This window comes from Vombatus ursinus, unplaced genomic scaffold (genome assembly GCF_900497805.2).
Source record: "Vombatus ursinus unplaced genomic scaffold, bare-nosed wombat genome assembly UNPS02014786.1, whole genome shotgun sequence".
Classification (NCBI taxonomy): domain Eukaryota; kingdom Metazoa; phylum Chordata; class Mammalia; order Diprotodontia; family Vombatidae; genus Vombatus; species Vombatus ursinus.
The window spans coordinates 49,218,148-49,236,521 of NW_020954564.1; the positions used below are offsets into that span (position 1 = coordinate 49,218,148).

General features: G+C 39.8%; 1 protein-coding gene across 5 annotated transcripts in view; it reads left to right on the forward strand.

The window, feature by feature from the left end:
• Positions 1-18,374, forward strand: part of LOC114046893 (multivesicular body subunit 12B) — a 327,435-nt gene that overhangs the window by 113,983 nt on the left and 195,078 nt on the right. For all 5 annotated transcript variants that reach the window (XR_003569565.1, XM_027867501.1, XM_027867498.1 and 2 more), the window contains exons 5-6: positions 6,221-6,350; positions 10,039-10,158. Coding sequence is in view for 4 of the 5 variants with exons in the window: in XM_027867501.1 (XP_027723302.1) it covers positions 6,221-6,350; positions 10,039-10,158 (250 nt within the window). In the remaining variant the exon portion in view is untranslated. The remainder of the gene's footprint in view (positions 1-6,220; positions 6,351-10,038; positions 10,159-18,374) is intronic.

An 18,374-nucleotide genomic window follows, 5' to 3' on the forward strand; every position in this document is an offset into this window, starting at 1 on the left:
GAAAGAGAAGTAAATTATCTCTAGTCATCTGGATTTGAACAGTTTGATCTCAGTACTCTCTTCTTTCACTTCACCCAAACTCAGATTATTTGGTCTTGCCTTTTCTTTCTCTTACTTTCCTTTTCATCATTAGCCCTCTATAGCTAAAGTGCTTTGTTTTTGTGATTTGTCCCTATCTAACTCCCCATCTCTTTTAAATGCTTCTCCTCTCTCTAGCCCAGTTCTTATTTACTTTATTCTGTCTATACTATACTGCCTCCCTCCCTGCCCTGCTTAGTTAAGAATGAAGTTCATGAGAGCCCCACTCCTTTTAACCCCACACCCAGTAGGAATGCTTTTTTAATCTCTTGTCTTACTCCTGTTATGAAAATAGTAAACTCTTCCCTCATCCTCCCTATTTCATCCCTGGGGCATTCCTCCTTCCCTCCACCCCTTATACTACAGCTTTCTTAAAACAAAACACTGAGCTCTGAGTTTCTTTCTTTTGTTTTTTCATAGACTTTTGAAAGGACAACAGTCATTTGTTTCCCTTTCAGGATCATCATTTACCCCTTTCAAGGTCCTCAGACTCATTAACCTTTCTGAGTTTTCTTGTTTCCTGTGTTTGCACTTCAAAGTTTCTACTCTGTTCTGATTCTCTCATTGGGAATGCTTAAAAGCATCAAATTATGTGAAAGGTCTGGCTTTTGCTCTGGTAGGATTAAGTTCAGCTTTGCAGGATGTTATTCTTGGGTATAAGCCTTTTTTATTTTAACTTTTGATGTATCACAAGCCAATTTTTCTTTTCCCATCTTGGCTCTGTGATTCTCATTAGGTTCCTTGGTGAACTGTCTCTCCCTATTTGTAGTATTTTTTTTTTCACCTATAAGTGCCAACTTCTAGGTCATGTGACCAAGATGGAGGCCTAGACATTTTCTTTGATTCTTATGACATCTCAAGCCTCTCCAAAGCACAACAGGTAAAGCAATTTTAGCTTTCTCCATGGTCCAAGACACCAAACACTCAAACTTTAAAACATAAGAACTAATAACAGAGGAGAATTTCTCAGCCCTGACACACTCATTCAGCACCCCTTTCCCTCCCCACGCTCCTGGCAGCAGGGCTACGAAAGCTGACACAGATACTTACTAAAGTACTCAGCTCTATACTTCAAACCTTCCTACTCCCCCACCTCCTTGTAGTGCTGTGGAAATGCAAATGGCATAAATTTGCTCAAGCTGTAATAGCAGCTTGTCAACACTCGGTGCTGGAACAGAGCTCAGCAGAGGGAAAGGGGGCAGGACGTGTGTGTGTGTGTGTGTGTGTGTGTGTGTGTGTGTGTGTGTATCTAGTTCTTAAAAGACACCAGTATCTCCTGGTACCAATTTTGTTCCCCGCTCCCAGAGATCACTTGGGCAGAGAAGGCTGGTGAACTGTGAATTTGCCTGGATATCACCTGGAACTTATACTGTAGTCTTTCTTTCTTTTTTTTTTTTCAGCTTTATTTTTTAAAAAAAAATTTTTTTTGGTGAGGCAATTAGGGTTAAGTGACTTGCCTAGAGTCACACAGCTAGTGAGTGTTATTTTTGTGTCTGAAGCTAGTTTTGTACTCAGATCCTCCTGACTCCAGAGCCAGTGCTCTATCCACCGCGCCACTTAGCTGCCCTTACTGTGGTCTTTCTTGTCTTGCCACAACCCTGATGGAGATCATCTTACTATGGGTTCTCATTATTTCTTTGATTTGTTTGCCTCTTGTTTCATTTGGCTACACCTTGTTATTGTTCTTGAGGTAGTTATAGAGGGAGCATGACTTGGCTGGACTCTTGAATGTCAGTATCTAGAATTCCTCTTGAGCTTTGGATTAAGAACAGAAACTGTGGATGTGGTGGCACCCACCTGTACTTCTAGCTACCTGGGAAGCTGAGGCTGGGGGATCTCTTGAGCTTGGGAGTTCTAAACTATAGTGGGCTAGCTAACTCAGTTTCCCCACTAAGTCCACATCAATATGATGAGCCCCCTGGAGTGGGGGGGGGGCCACTAGGTTGCCTAAGGAAGGGTGAACTGGCCAAGATCAGAAACAGCAAGTCAATGCCCCTGTGCTGATCGGTAGTGGATCAGGCTCCTGAGTAGCCCCTGCATTTCCAGCTTGAGTGAGATGGGGAGACCCATACTTTAAAAACAAAACAAAACAAAAAACCAGGATCTATTACTGTCCTAGATATGAAAACAAAAACTATCACCAATGTGTGGTCTCAGCCTGCATTGATAGAAACAATGCCCATCACAAGGGAGGTTATAGTCCTTCTATACTCTGCCCTGGTCCAATTGCATCTGGAGTATTGTGCTCTTTAATGAACATCACATTTTAGATAGGATACTGACAAATGGAAGTACTTCCGGAGGATAGTGACCTGTGAGAACATGATGGACAGCTGGAGTTCGTCTTGTGTGAGGATCTGTTGAAGGAATTGGAAAAGTTTAATTTGGAGAAGAGACCACCCGGAGGAGCATCTCCACCTCTTGGCTTCCCTGGCTTTTTGCATGCCCCAGCAAAAATCCCACCTTCTACGAAAAGCCTTTCCCGAACCCTCACATTTCCCATTGTACTGGGAGCTTCTTGAAAGCAGGGACTGCCTTTTGCCTTTCTTTGTATTCTCAGTGCCTAGCATAGTGGCTGGCACACAGCAGACACTTACTAAGTGCTTGCTGACTGACAGACTGCTAGTGTCTTCTCTCTGTTAATCATCTCCGACCTCTCCTCTATATACTGTGTCTTGTTTTTGCATAGTCGTTTGCTTGTTGTTTCTTCTGTTAAACTTGGAGCTCCTTGATAACAAGGACTGTTTTTGAAATTTGCTTTGTATCTCCAGTGTTTAACACAGTGCCTAGCACCAAGCAGGCTCTTAAAAAATGCTTGTTGACTGATTGTCTTCATGTATTTGAAGAGCTCTCTGGTGGAAGAAATTTGTTCTGCTTGATCCTAGAGACAGAACTAGAAACAGTGGTTGGAAGTTCATTTGAGGAAAACTTCCTAACAATTAGAGCTACCCAAAGTAGAATGGATGGCTTTCAGAGGATAGTGAATTACTAAGTAATAGGGATTTTCATATGGAAGCTGTATGACAAATTGGAGGATTTTGTGGGGGAAATTTATGCTGCCGCACACGTTGGATTAGAAGACCACTAAAATACCTTCCAAGTCTGAATTTCTGTGATATCAGCCATTGTGTCTACTCTGGGCCTTAGTTTACTTATCTCTAAAATTGTGGGGTTGGATGAAACAATCATTAAGGCCACTTCCCATTTTTTTGTTGGTTTGTTTGTTTTGTTTTGTTTTGTTTTGTTTTGGCTATGCAATGGGGTTAAGTGACTTGCCTAGGGTCACACAACTAGTAAGTGTTATGTGTCTGAGGCCAGATTTGAACTCAGGTCCTTCTGAATCCGGGGCCAGTGCTTTATCCACTGCACCACCTATCTGCCCCCTACTTCCCATTTTAAAAGTGTAATTCTAATCACTGTTGTGTGATCGCAGGGCTACCTTGTTTTCAATTCCTTGCCCTGTGGATATGAACTTTAAAATATAAGAATTCCTTAAAATTCAGGTTTTTATTTAAAGTATAGGAATGAGAAATTCATGGACAGGGATGGAATCCACCTCACAAGGGCTGTTAAGAATATATTTGCTTAGAGTTTAACAAATTTAATTAAAAAAACTTCAAACTAAAAATGGAAGGAGGTGCTGATGGGGCAAAACAATGTATATTTAGCCACTAAGGTTCTATGGGGGGCCATCTCAGTCATCCTGATCTATATCTTGCCACTGGACCCAGATGGCTCCAGAGGAGATAGTAAGGCTGGTGACTTTGCACAGCCCTGCTTCACTTAAATCCTGTTCATTTGCAAGTCATGGCATCACCTTCGCGATGTTATTGGTTCTCTTCTAGAACAAAGGACAGACAACAACAACAAGCTACTACCATAGACATCCATGATGTTGGAAAGAGAATAGTAATCGAAGTACCCAGAAATTCACAGGCAAAAAGTCCAACTAACGGTATCCATCACCTGTATACACAAATGCACACAGCGGTAGAGATCCTACCACTATATATATTTGCTTAGAGTTTATCAAAATTAATTTTAAAAGACTTTGAACTAAAAAGGGAAGGAGATGCTGATGGGGACAAAACTATGTATATTTAGCCACTGAGGCTTTATGCGGGGGTCATGGGGAGGGGCATCTCCAGTCATCCTGATCTATATCTTGCCACTGGACCCAGATGGCTCCAGAGGAGAAAGTAAGGCTGGTAACTTTGCACAGCCCTGCCTCATTTAAATGAACTAGAGATCCTAAAATAAGGAGGAACATTTAAGCTCATAGGTATTACTAATACTTGGTATGATCAGACCTATGGTATTTCTCTGGCACATATACTTTTTTTTTTGCAGATATACTTTTTTCAAAAGAAACAGGATAAATAAAAGAGAGATGGGGTATCATTATGTTGTTAAGATCTCCCCATGCAAGGAAATCTAGGAACCAAAGAAGCCAAGTATGATAGAGTCCAATTGAGCAGAGATCAATGGAGTCAGAGATAGAAGCATTATTGCAATTGGACTATATTGTAAACCTCCTAGACAGAAAGAGTGCTTAAATGACGCTCTCAGGAATCAGATCTCAAACCTGACATCAGAATGTGATATAGTAATCATGGGGGACTTTAATTATCTGGGCATATGTTGGAACTTTCCACCAGAAGAAGTGTTTATTAAATTCTTGGCTTTATTCAATTATAATTTCATCCTTCAAAAAGGAGAGGAGGAAACAAGGGGAAATTCTCTTCTTAATCAGAGTTCTTGTCATCAAGATAGAAGTAGTTGATGGGGAGGAAATTATAGGAACATTAGGGGAAAGTGACCACTCCGTCTTAGAGTTTAGGAAAAGAAAGGAGAATGTAAGGTTGGAGAATGTAAGCTTAGAAGGGAAGACTTGGGATACAGTTGAAAGCCGTCATGTGGAAGAGGAATTATTAGGCTTATACTGTTTGACCCCAGAGAGCAAAACTAGAACAATAGTTGGAACTTGCCAAGAGCTGTCCCAGAGTCAGATATTGTTTCTCACTGGAGGTCTTTAAGTAACGACTGAATGACTGTCTGTCATGTGGAGATTTTGTTCAGGTGTGGATTTGACTAGATGACCATTCTTATCCCTTCCACCTCTGAAATTCTGTGATTCCGATTCCCTTTACCAACTCATATTGCAACCCTTCCGTGTCTTATTGGACAATCTTAGTGAGTTGCTGTGAACAACAGCAACAGCAGAACTCATCACTTCGTGGCCATTCTTTGGACATTGTGGCTCTTCTGACTTAGCTAGGCTGGTCCTAACCTCAAAGCTCTCCCAGCTTGAAGTGCTCTGCCAGGGCTCACACTCTGATATAGCCTTCAGGAACTGGGGACCCTTCTGTGTTATGGTCCCTACCCAGGGTGATTTTATGGTGATGACTCATTTTGAAGGGTGGTTGGTTGAATCAGGTTCCTTGATTTATGTTACCCCTCATGACGTCTGTGTGTTGAGTGTGTATCTTTGGCTCCTGGCGTAGCAAAACCAAATAATGCTGGAGGACTTTGGCTCACATCCTCTCTCTGCTTCTTAGTACCTGCCTGGCTTCAGAGAAATTGCTTAACCTCTCTGGCACAGATTTTATCCTCTGTAAAACCGAAGGGGTTGGACTCAATTCATGCTGGGGCCTTAAATTCTATGATTCTGGGGCTCCTGGAGCTAAGCGTAAAATTCAGACTCTCAACTTTATTTTAGAGCTGAAGAATCCAGAGGTAATAACTCTGAATTTAGAGTCAGAAGACTTGAATTTCTCTCCCAGAACTATTTCTTATTTACCTGTGTGACGTCAGTCAAACCACTTCTCCGGTCTATTTCTGTGTCTATAAGAGGCTCGACAATTTCAAAGCTCCCTTCTACCTGTAAATTGTGTGATTCTGTAATGTGCCTATGTGTTTGGTCTGAAATCTTTTTTTGAAGACCAACCCGCTGTAGTGATGGATTTCCCTTTCTGCTTATACCAGGAGAGGTGGTAGTGCATATTGTTCACACCTTTGACTGACCCTTCTGGATGGTTGATTTTGGCTGTTGCTAATTCAATGTAGTAGACAAACAAGATGACAGATTTCAGACTTTGCTAACCTTTGAAGACTAATACCCGTTCCTTTGTCCCTTTTTCAGAGGAAGTTGCTTTCAGAAAGAAGAGGCTGTGTATTAAATTTATCCCTCGGGATTCAACTGAGGCAGCCATCTGTGACATCAGAATCATGGGCCGTACGAAGCAGGCACCTCCTCAATATACCTTTATAGGGTAAGTCTCTGACATTTTAAAAGGGGCCTAACTATAATCTGTCATTTTTCAGAAATTCGGTGTACTAAGTCATAGAACCTTAGAATTGGAAAAGAATCCCAAAGGTCATTCTTGTCATTATGGTAGAAAAAAAAAAGAAAAGGAAAGAAATAAACTGAGTTTCATGAAGACAAACCGTTTATTTAGCAAAGCATGTGGTATTATAAAACAAACTGGGAAGGCTTTCAGTAGCCAAGGACCCAGAAGTTTGGTTTCTCACAGTTAACATACTATTTGGAGAGTGAAACACAGGAAACACAGGATTATGGGGATTGAGATATCTGGTTTTTCATTGGTAGAAGAGGGTCAGGATACATTGAGGTGAGAGGGAGAGGGGTATTGTGATATTCTTTAAGTCATTTGATGGAGGGGAGGGGAAGTACTCTCGTAAAACCTCCTAAATCAGGTGTCTTACATGGAGTTGAAACTTAACTTCACAAAATGGTGAATAAAGTTGAGTCACTAATGCTAATTTTTAATGTAATATGTCCAACCTATGCCTGAATTCAGAAGTGCTCCCTTGAGAATCCCCAACAAGACCTCTAGTGATGGGGTACTCAGTACCTCTTTCTAAGGCAGCCCATTTCATTTTTGAATTGCTACGATCGAATGTTTCCTTTATATCAAAGAAAATTTGCCTTTCTACAATTTCTACCCACTGCTTTCGAGTTCTTCATTTTGAGATCAAGAAGGATAACTTTAATCCCTGTTTTCCATGACTTAAAATATTTGAAAACTACTATCAGGTCCCTGGCTAAGCATCCCTAGTTTCCTCAACCAATTTTTATATGTAACATGGCTGCCCAGAACTCTTACCATCTTGGTCAGTCTTCGTTGTCCAATATTGTTCTTTGTTGTTGAGCTTCCTAAAATGTGGTGATTAGAACTAAACATGATACTACCAACATGGCTGCTACAGGGTACAGGAAAGCAAAATTCTTGCCTCCTTTGTTTTGGGTTCTATAATACCTTAACCATGTAGAATTTATATACAGAAAACTGACCAAAGTGACTTCCCTCCATAGAGCGTTTGAGATCTTTGTGGTCATGTTTTCAGTCACCATGTTCTTGATATTGTGATGCTTTTGTAGCAGAGTAGGAGTGTTAGACTTGGAATCAGAAAGTTGGATTTTGAATCCCAGATTTTTTATTTAATGAAGAGATGGTATAGAATGGAGGAAATAACTGTGAATTTGGAGTCAGAAGCCTTGATCTGAATCTCAGCTGTTCTCTTGACTATATACGTGGCTTTGGTCAAGTCAATTGGCCTCTCTGAGATGGTTAGATTAGGTGATTGGGGGGTTTTCTTCCAACTCTCAGTTCCTTGATCATACCTATTAGCTGTGTGACCATAGGAAAGCCCTTTAGTCTCTGGGAGCCTTAATTTTTTCATATGTAAAATGGTATAATCCTATTTGCATTACCTACCTCATAAGATTTCTTGTGAAAATCAAATAGTTAATACATAGGAAACATTCTACAGCCTGAAAAGTCCTAAACAAATGTGAGCTGCTATCATTAATGTTATCACAGTTACATAGTGTGTCTTCAAATCACAGCACATTTTCCATTAATCCATTTACTGTTGAAATTTGAATAATTTTCTGCTATTTCTGCCTCCCTTCAGCTAAATCAGCCTCTGACATTTTGTTTAGTATATTAAATGTTTCAGTTACAGAATCTCAGAATATTAGAGCCAGAAGGGGATTTATAGATCATCAGGTCTAATTTCAGCATTTTTCAGATAAAGAAACCAAGGCCCCAAAATTATGTATTTGCCCAAGGCCACATACATAGTAAGTCACAGAGGTAGAAATTAAATCTGACCCCAAGTAGTCCAGTGCTTTTTTTTGAGAACTAGTTGTTAAATACCAGAACACCCTGGGATAGCCCACTAGATGTACTAGGTGGTGCAGTGGATATACTGCTGGGCCTGGAGTCAGGAAGACTCATCTTCTTGAGTTCAAATCCAGCTTCAGATGCTTACTAGCTGTGTAATCCTGGGCAAGTCACTTAACCCTGTCTGTCTCAATTTTCTTATCTGTAAAATGAGCTGGAGAAGGAAGTTACAAAGAAGTGGGTATGACTGAAAAACAACTTTAAAAAGATAGTAACCTCCAAGATTATAACTCAAGAGGATAAACATTCTTGAGAAACCTCCAAGCACCAATTTACATACAGTTGTTTATACTTATATATGACTTGACAGTCTAAAATTCTTTGCTTATCAGAAGTCTGAAATTATTCTGTCTGTCAGTGAAATGACTAAGGCCCATAGAAGTTAAGTGACTTGCCTACTGTCAAGCCACATGGGTAAAAAGTAGAACTAGAATTTGAACTTGGAACTTCTTAAGATAAGACTTTCAGTATACCTCCATGTTGTTTCAGTTGACCATGACAATTATGTGTCAATATTATATATTCTTTAAAAATCAGCCTTTTGTGTGTTGTTGTGGAGAAGGGCTTGGAATTGGAATGAAAGACCTGATTTTGAATCCTGACCCTGCCAGTAACTACCTCTGTGACCTTGAACAAATTGCTTAACTTCTCTGGACCTCACTTTCCTCATCTATAATATAAAAAGGTTACATTAGATGAGCTCTTTGAAAATCCTGTGATTCCTATAATCATAAGCAATAATTTTACATAGTGAATTTACCCCAGCGTAGGTAACAGTGGTTACTGGAAAGTACAAATTGCATATTAAGTCTTTAAGAACCTATGATTTACTTGATGTGGCTGCTCTTTACGACAACCTAGAGCACGCTCCTCTCTACCCACGGTAGAATGCTTCATCAGTTGTCAAAAACCTCATTGTCTAGTGTCTAGATCTTGTAGGATGTACCTCCTTGACCTGAACTGGGCCCGTCAGTAGATGATAGATGATAGATACGTTGTCCATTGTTAGGCTCACATTCAAAACTTTTTCAGCTTGGTAGCACACTGATTTAGCCTTTGAAGACTTTTTGTCACCTCCATGCCGCAGTGAGGCATTGGAGGAAGACTTCAGGGGAGTAGTAAAATTGTAATATTTTAGAAATATTCTAAAGTTAAAATTTTTTCCACTATAAATCTCTTTCTCTTTTAAGTGTTTAGTATTTAATTGTTATAGCACTTGGTGGACCTTTAACTGGGGTAAAAATCCTAGACTCAGATCCCAGAGCTGGAAAGGAGCATAGTTGTCCCCCAGGCCAGCCTATTCCTAGGTGGACGTAGTCTTCAAGTTTCTATCTGAACACTTCTAATGACTCAGTTCACCCGTAGTTCATTCTAGTTTTGGAGGTTTTTTGTTGTCAGGCAGTTCTTCCATCCATTGAGTAGGCATCTGGTTTTGAAGTCTGAAGCTGTGTACCTGAACACAGTAGTGTGGTTTATTCACATTGCATTGTCATCAATTGGTGTTTCACGTGGTGCTATCTTGGGAGTCAGAAATTGTTCTTATATGTAACTTCTGGGTGGAGTCATCTTTTTTTGAAAACAAAATATTGATGTTGGAATAAATCGTTGACTGAACTTGCACAGGGATTAATATGTTTCCTGATCTTTGAGTTTATAATTATTTCATCATGAGTCAGGTTGCTTTGTTAGTGAGTCAGGTAAATGAACTGTGTTTTACCAACACTGTGAAGATTTCTTTTTTCTCCTAAAGGGAACTGAACAATATGGGAATCTGGTATCGAATGGGCAGAGTCCCGAGAAATCATGAGTCACCCCAACCCACAACTCCTTCCCCGTCATCAGCTTCAACGCCAGCCCCTAACCTTCCAAGGTGAGGCATCTTTACTATTTTCTTGTATTGCTCTCTTTTCGGTCAGACTTTTGGCTTTTGCACGCTTCCATCAGTATTTTGGAGGACAGAATTCTTTGGTCGTGCTTGAGGGTGGTTGGTGCTATGTAGTTTCATAGGTATGGCCCACATGACATTGCCCTATTCAATGTCATTTCACAGTTGACACTATAGTTCATTAGAACTGTACTCCTTTAGATGCCAGGGAAGCATCATTCAGCTCATTACGTAAGTTACAAATTGGATGGCTGGCAGCAGTCGGAGATACTGCTGGAGTAGCCCATCCCCATTCTGCTCGTTGCAAGTGCAGATGAATAAACGAAATACTGTGGAATCAGAATGAAGTGATGTCGCCAGTTCGTAGTTTGGTGTAATAGAAAGGATACTTGATTTGGAGTCAAAAGATCCTCATTCTTCTACTGTCTGATCTTGAACAAATTTCACTTTTTTGCCTCATTTTCCTTATTGCTAAAATGAAGGATAGACCAGGCCCTTCAAGTCCCAATTCTGTCTTTCTGTGAACCAACTGACCCACATTTTGCTCAGGATTGTTTTTTGTAGAAGTAATTAGTAGTTGGATATTCCTGTAGGGAGTATCAGGATGAACTAACTGCCTTTGCTTAATACCTTCTGTCAAAGGTCCAAGAGTATTGGATTGGGCACAGAGAGCTTGGATTCAAATTCTAGCTGTGCCACTTTACCCCTGGGTGACTTGGGGCAAATCAAAGAACCTCTCTGGACCTCAGTTTTCTTATCTTTAAAATGAGGGGCTCAAACAAGTATTTGTAAATCACTTTGCAACCATCAAGCACTATACAAGTTCTAGGTATTATTTCTAAGGACTCTTTCAGGATCCTATGATCTTCCTGTCTAAAATGGCGATCTTAATATTTGTACTCCCTGCCTCACAAAGTTGTGAAGAAAGCACTTTGTGAACTGCAAAGTATTATAGAAATGTGAATTTTGATGTTTCTGTGATATGTTAACAATCTGTTGCTACACTGTGGAGTTCTTAAGTGGATGCACAAAACTTGGGTATTCACAACTTATCAGGTGTGATCACTTCTCATGAAGAATTTCAAGGCAAATCCTTCACTTGTCCTGGCAAGCAAATCAGTTTGCAAACCAGTGACACTTGGTAATAAAAATATCATAACTGATAATTGTTTCTTTGCCTGGTCAGTCACAGGCTACTTTAGCAATGGGTATTTTATGTCCCACAGATGATAGTATCTGCAGTTTTCTTTCATCTCTAAAGTTAGTTCTAACAGCAGTTTGCAGAAAAGAACTCAAATGAGCAAAATGGCTTCTTCATCTTTATCTCAGAAATAGCCAGGACTAAAATAGTCCCTGTATTTTTGTAGGGAAGCAGTTGGTTAAAAATAAGGGTGTCAAACAAAAACCTCAGTATTGGTTTTAAATTCATGGTAGAAGACAGAGAGCTGCTGAAATCTCATGAGAAAATAAAGATAAACCATACAAATACAGAATTTTAGAGTTGAAAGAGGCCATCCTTTGCTGCCTAGCTGACTTGTGGTTGCCCAGTTTTTTCTTGATGACCTCTTGTGTGGGGGAATCCACTGCTTCTTGAGGAGCTCATGCCACTTCTAGATAGCTGTACAATTTTGGTAAGTTATTTTCCTTACACCAAGGCCAAATTTATTCCTTCACATCTTCCACCAGTTACTCCTAGTTGTGTCTTCTTGGGCCAAAAGGGAAAAAAAATCTAACCTCTTCCCCATATGACAGCCTTCAAATATTGAACAACTGTTTCTTCCCTTTAAATGTTCTCTTCTCTGATCTAAGCATTCCTGGTTTTTTTTTAACTCATTCTCCTATTTTAAGAACATGACACCCATCACCTTCCTGATTGCCCTTGCCTAAATACCCTCTAGTTTGTCAGTGCCCTTTCTAAAATTTGGTGTCTAGAACTGAAACTGCTAGTTCAGATGCCATATAACTAGGACAGGATACAGCAGAACTCTCACACCATGTTCCTAAATGCAGCCCAAGATAACACTAGCTTTCTAGGCTGCCATTTCATGGCAAGGTGCATTATAGTCAAAGAGCCTTCATTTTGTATTTGTGATATTGATTTTTTGAATCCAAGTATAAGACTATATAATTAAATTTCTTAAATTTGGCTCAGTGTTCTCACCCATTGAGATCTTTGTTAATCCTATCTTGTTACTCATTATGTTAGCTATCCCTTCAAGCTTTGTGGCTTCTGCAAATTTGATGAGTATATTTTCTTTGCCTTTATCCAAGTCATTGTCCATCCTCCTGGGGCACTCTACCAGACATTTCCCTCCAATTGACATCTAACTGCGAATAACTATTTTTGAGGCCCAATTATTCAACCAGTTGCAAATCCACCTGACTGATTTTATTTAGTCCTGTACTCTTCATCATTTCTACAATAGCTCAAGAAACTTTAAGTGTTTTTCCAAAACCTAAGAAAATTATACGTATAGCATTTTGTCTGATCTGCTAGTCTAGTCATCCTATCAACAAACAAAAAAAGGAAATGAGCTTAGTCTGACACAAGTGATCCTAATGAAGCCATGCTGGCTCCTTGTGATGACCACTTCCTTCCCTAGAAGTTCATCCCCTATCTCCTTAGTAACGTGTCCCAGATTTTTCCTAGGAATTGAAGTCAAACTCACTGGCCTCTAGCATCCAGACCCCACTGTCTTTGCTATTTAAAAAATCAGTACATTTGCCCTTCACTCTGCCTGTAGTATCTCCTCCATTCTCCAGTCTTTTAACTGTTGCTGACAGTAGCCTAATGGTCTCATCTGCAGGTTCTTTCAGCACCTGAAAATGTAGTTTGGTTTGGGTCAAATGAAAACAGGTAATAAGGTGCTGAAGTAAACAGTACTGAAAAGAATGGGATTAGGACAAACTAAATGAAGAAAATTCGGGGATTAGATATAGCTTGAACCCATGTAAAAAAAGAGTGTGTATGTAATGGTCTTTGAAGTTTAAATATATGCACATAATATACATATATACATATTGGCATTTGGTCTAGTAGATGGAGGATCAGCTTTGGAACAATGAGAACTTGAGTTCAATTCCTAGGGGAGGCAATCGGGGTTAAGTAACTTGCCCAGGGTCACACAGCTAAGTAAGTATCTGAGGTCAGATTTGAACTCAGGTTCTCCTGACTCCAGGGCCAGTGCTTTATCCACTGTACCACCTAGCTGCCCTTAAGTGTAATTCCTGTGACTGCCACTTAGTACCATGGACAAGTCCTGTAACTTCTCAGTGCTTGAGGTAACATGTGAGTTGCCGATTTGTGTCAGTGGGGGAATTTCCAAGGTAAGCGCTCACTATATGGATGAAATCATGTGCAATGATTCATGAATGAACAAAAAATCATGTTCCCTAAATAAAGATAACATATACTAACACACACATATGAACAGTCACATGCGTGTTATCCTGTTTTGGGAGGCTACCAAAGGACTTTGGATGACTCCCGATAAAAAAAGCGAGGACTGCTTCGTAAAATTATAAAAGCTTGCAATTACAAGGGGCCTTAAAGATTATCTAGTTCAAAGACTTCATTTTACTGATGTGGAGAAGAAGTGATTTCCTCTTACTATCTTGGTCATATATCTCAGGGCTTGTGCTGTCTGCCATTATCTTTGGAATCCCCCATGCTATGATGAGGCTACAGAAAAAAATATTCATGGAAAGTGTACAGATATAATAAACAGGTTTTTCATGTAAGATTACTAATTAAGGAAATATGAAAGGAGTGAGAGAGGATGGTCAGTCCTTTATTCCTCACTCCTCCAGCAAGATTACAGTAGACATTATAGAAGCCAAGACTGCACAAGTGATTTAAAAAATCAAGAACACACTTGTTTCTCACTCCAAAAAAGGGATGTGGTGTGTTGCTGTGGAAAGAACATCGGGCTTAGAGTCAGGAAAACTGCACTGGAATGTCAGCTCTGCCACTAATTTACTCTGTGTCCCTTAGCCAAGACATTTCTCATTCTCTGGTCCTTAGTTTCCTCCTCTGCAAAATGAAGGCATTGGGCTCAATGGTCTTTAAAGTCCCACTGTGATTTTACTTTGATAAGGGGTTAGGCATTAACCATTCTTGGGAGAATACAAAGGACTTTGCTCATAGAGATGTCTTCTGATAAAAAAGCAAGGACATTTAGAATTCACAAACTTTTAATAGGAAAGGCCATAGATATATTCTAGTCTACCGCCCACTTTGTATTTAAAAAAAAATGTTTTATTGATACATTTTGTCTTTTATCAGAGTAATTTCTGGAAACTATCTCCCTCCCAACCTTCAATTTAATCCTTCTTTGTGACAAAGAGTAACAAATAGTTCCAGGAAAAAAAAAAAAAAAACATCCAGTACAATGACTGCATCTGATAACACATACCAGCAGCTAGACGGCACAGTGGAAAGAGCACTGGACTTGTAGTCAGGAAAACCTGAGTTTGAATCCTGCCTTAGAGTACTCACTAACTGTGTGTTCCTGGGGATCTACCTCCCGGGGTTGTTAGAGAGTCAAAAGCAGGCGTTTATTCAATGCTTATTATATTCTGGTCCCTGTGCTAAATTCTAGGAATACAAATACAAGCAAAAAGAAGGACATTTGCCCTCAAGGAGCTTATATTCTGATGGAGGAAGATGACACATAAACGGAAGCTGAGAAGAAAAAGGTGGAGGATAGGGAGATTAGGAAGAAAGCGTCCTTGTGGGCTCCTGGCAGAGAAAGTCCAAAGAATTGAGACGTGGAGTGGAGCAAATGTCAGGAGCAGGGATCTAGCGGGATCAGATGAGATAACATATAAAGTGTTTTGCAAACCTTAAAACTCTTCATAAATACAAGTTATCATCCTGATCCTCATCATTACATTGTGCCCTATGTTGTCTCTCCAATGATTTCTCTCATTTTACAGGAGATTCAGAGGATGGGAAGTGACTTGTCCAAAGTAACAAAACTCACTGTAGCAAAGTCATGTTGATCAAGAGCTTGTGTCTCCTGCCTTCTGGTCCACCCCCTACTTTTCTTACTCTGTCCTGTAAAGGCAACAGTCCAGGGATTAGACATGGCTGAGCCACATAGGCTTCTTAAGGTACTAAGGCCCCTTCTCCTAATTGACCCAAAGGACCTTTGTACTTTGGCCCCCAGTTTTCTTCCTTGTTAAATTCTAATCCTTACTTGTTCTTTAATCCCTCACTTTAACTGCTGAGTAACAGTTGCAGCTAAGGCAAATTGACTTGTTGGGAGGAGATTCCCTGGTTCAGAGGACAATCTTACCACCACACATGCAGCTGTCCCAAAGGAGTATTGTAGGTTCTAGGAACATGGTACACCAATGACCAAATCATAGTGTACCAGGCACCATGTAGGTAGGGGGACCATGAGACAAGACACAGTGACAGTGTTTGTGAAAAGAGGAAGTGTCACCCTGCCACGAAGGGGACCTGGTAAAAAAAAAAAAAAAAACTTTCTTTGCCCCATGCTGGTTATAGCTAGAGTGCTGAGCTCTGACTTTTGGTCCTAAGTTGGTTTATTCCTCTCAGTTTTGAGATATATCATATCTGAATTCCTAATTAACCTGATTTCAGATCCCTTCTTTCTCTTTTTTCCTACTATCTGCCACATACTTCAGGCCGTAAGAATACATTTTTTACTGTTTTTATATAACAGAAAGGAGAATTTTAAATTCAGAAAGAATCCACTGGGGGAAGGTCATTAGAAATAGACCTACACACACACATACCACACAAACCAGACTGCTCAATTCTTGATTTAGGATAGGGGTATGTTGGAGTCAAATCTATCAGCTCTGTAGCTGATTGTTAAATTTTAGTATGAGCATTTATACTTTAGAAATTGGCAAGTGCTACAAATCAGGGTTTGATTTATTGTTTTATTGGTTGCTTAGACTTAAGAAAGTGATGGAGAAAGTATTAATGGTGCAGAATCGACATAAAAGTGTCATACATTTTTCAGAGAGCTGGTTGTTGAACATTTAGCAGTACACTCCTGATTTAACGGTACCCTAGGTTTCTAACCTAAGCTTTAATTAAAGTTCTCTAGTCATAGCTTGGTCTTTGTAATTGTCTCAGACCAGCAACCTGTACCAAAGAGCCCTGGCTCTTTCCTGAACTACCTGGAAAATTGCATCTTCTGTACTAGAATCTCCTCCTTAACATTTTGTCATTCACTCCCCTAAGCACTGTATTTGAGGTCATTCACCTATTCTACAATTCCAGCCTTACCTACAGCCTCACTCACAGGAAGACTGGAAACTTCCTGGTCGCTAGCTTTAGAGTGTTTTCTATAGCATTTGAAGGTGTGCAAAGTTTCATAACAACTCCGTGAGAGAGGCAGTTCAGATATTGTCTCCATTTTACAGATGAAGAGACAAGGCCTAGATAGGGAAAATGATTTGCCTATGATTACACAGTATTAAAGATTGATTTCAATCCCCACATTCTTTCATTTTTATCTTTGTGTCCACTGTGAATGATGCATAGTAGGTGCTTAATAAGTGCTTATTGAATAAAATTGAATGAGTAAAAAGGTAATAGGTTTGGAAGGCAGTGCAAACACCAACCTGAATGTCCAGATATAGGACTCATACTACTCTGGCTTCTAATCTAGTGCTTTTCCAACCACACCACGTTGCCTAATCTCTGCCTAACTTCCACTTCCCCTTGACCAAGGGAAAAACAACTGAGTATAGAAATATATAGTTTGTGTTCCCATCAACTCAAAAGTCAGAATAACGTGACCTGAATGCACTTTTCATTCCAAGAATTTAAAGAAGACAATCCCTTTTATTACAGATTCCCCTGTTTTAAGACCACCCTTTCCCCCTTTGACTAGCATTTATGGATTCTGTAAATGTATTTCCAACTCAGAAATGTTCTGTAACCACATTAGTTTGGGAAACATTTCTTTAGTATGAAGTTCTTACTAAATTTAGTAAGAATAGGGATCAAAATTGGTCCTGTAATCTCACTGCTATAGGGAACTCCCCCTCCCAATGCAAGTCAGCAACTCTTCTGCAGCTTACAGCCACGGAGAGTTGTCTGCAGCAGTAAGAGGCCAAGTGACTTACCTGGGGTCACACCAACCATGTGTGTCAGGGGTGAGACTTGAACCCAAATCTTCCTGGTTCTTCTTGGCCTGCTCTTGATTTGCTCTTCCCTGTTACCTTTCTACCCTAATTGCTACATTTAATATAAGCATTAAGGGCTGTTGTATCACAAACAAAGGTATAACCAATTTATGAGGCAGGTTTTAATATCCTTTTGTGGAGAGGTGGTTGCCTCCACTGAAATTTTCCAATACCTCATCATACATGGAGGTGACTCTGGTTTATTAAAGGTATGTCTATGGAGTGGTCTCACACATCCTAGAGCTGTGAATACAGGACTGGCACTGGACTCTTGTCAGTTGACCAGTTTAACTCAGTGCAGAAAGACCATCAGATTGTCCCCTGGGTAATGAATTGTTTTGTTAAGTAGCGATTCAGAATGAACTACCTACTAATTTGGAGAGAGTGGTTGCTGTCTGCAGTTAAGGGAGTATATTTGCTGACAAAATAGGGGATCTTTGAAGTATTTAAAGCAGAATTTCTTAGCTTTTGGGGGGTCATGGACCCCTTTGGCAATCTGCTGAAGTCTGTGGAACTCTTCTGAGAATAATGTTTTTAAATGCATAAAATAAAATACATAGGATTAGCAATAATGCTAATAGTAATGGTAATAATAGTATTTATATATCACTTTAAAGTTTACAAAACACTTTACATAGATCATCTCATTTCATCCTCACAACAACCCTGTAAGGTTAGGTGTTATTATTCCCATTTGTTACATAAGGAAGTTTAGACAGATTAAGTCTAGGATTTGTCCAGAATCAGAATCTGAGGCAGGATTTGAACTTAGCTCTACTTGACTCTAAGGCCAGCACTCTATATACACTGTGCTACCAAATGCAATTATATTGAAATGTATTTATTAAAAAAATAGTTCATGGACCCCAGGTTAAAAACTCTTGCTTTAAATGAAGTAAGTTAAGAGATACAAGCAAATTTTTTGTCAGGGAAAAGGGATAGGATTGGGCAGAAGCTTGCCAGTCATTCCATGTGGAAAGGTCATTTTTATGGCTGAATGGAGAAGCCTTCAGGATGCCACCAGCAGC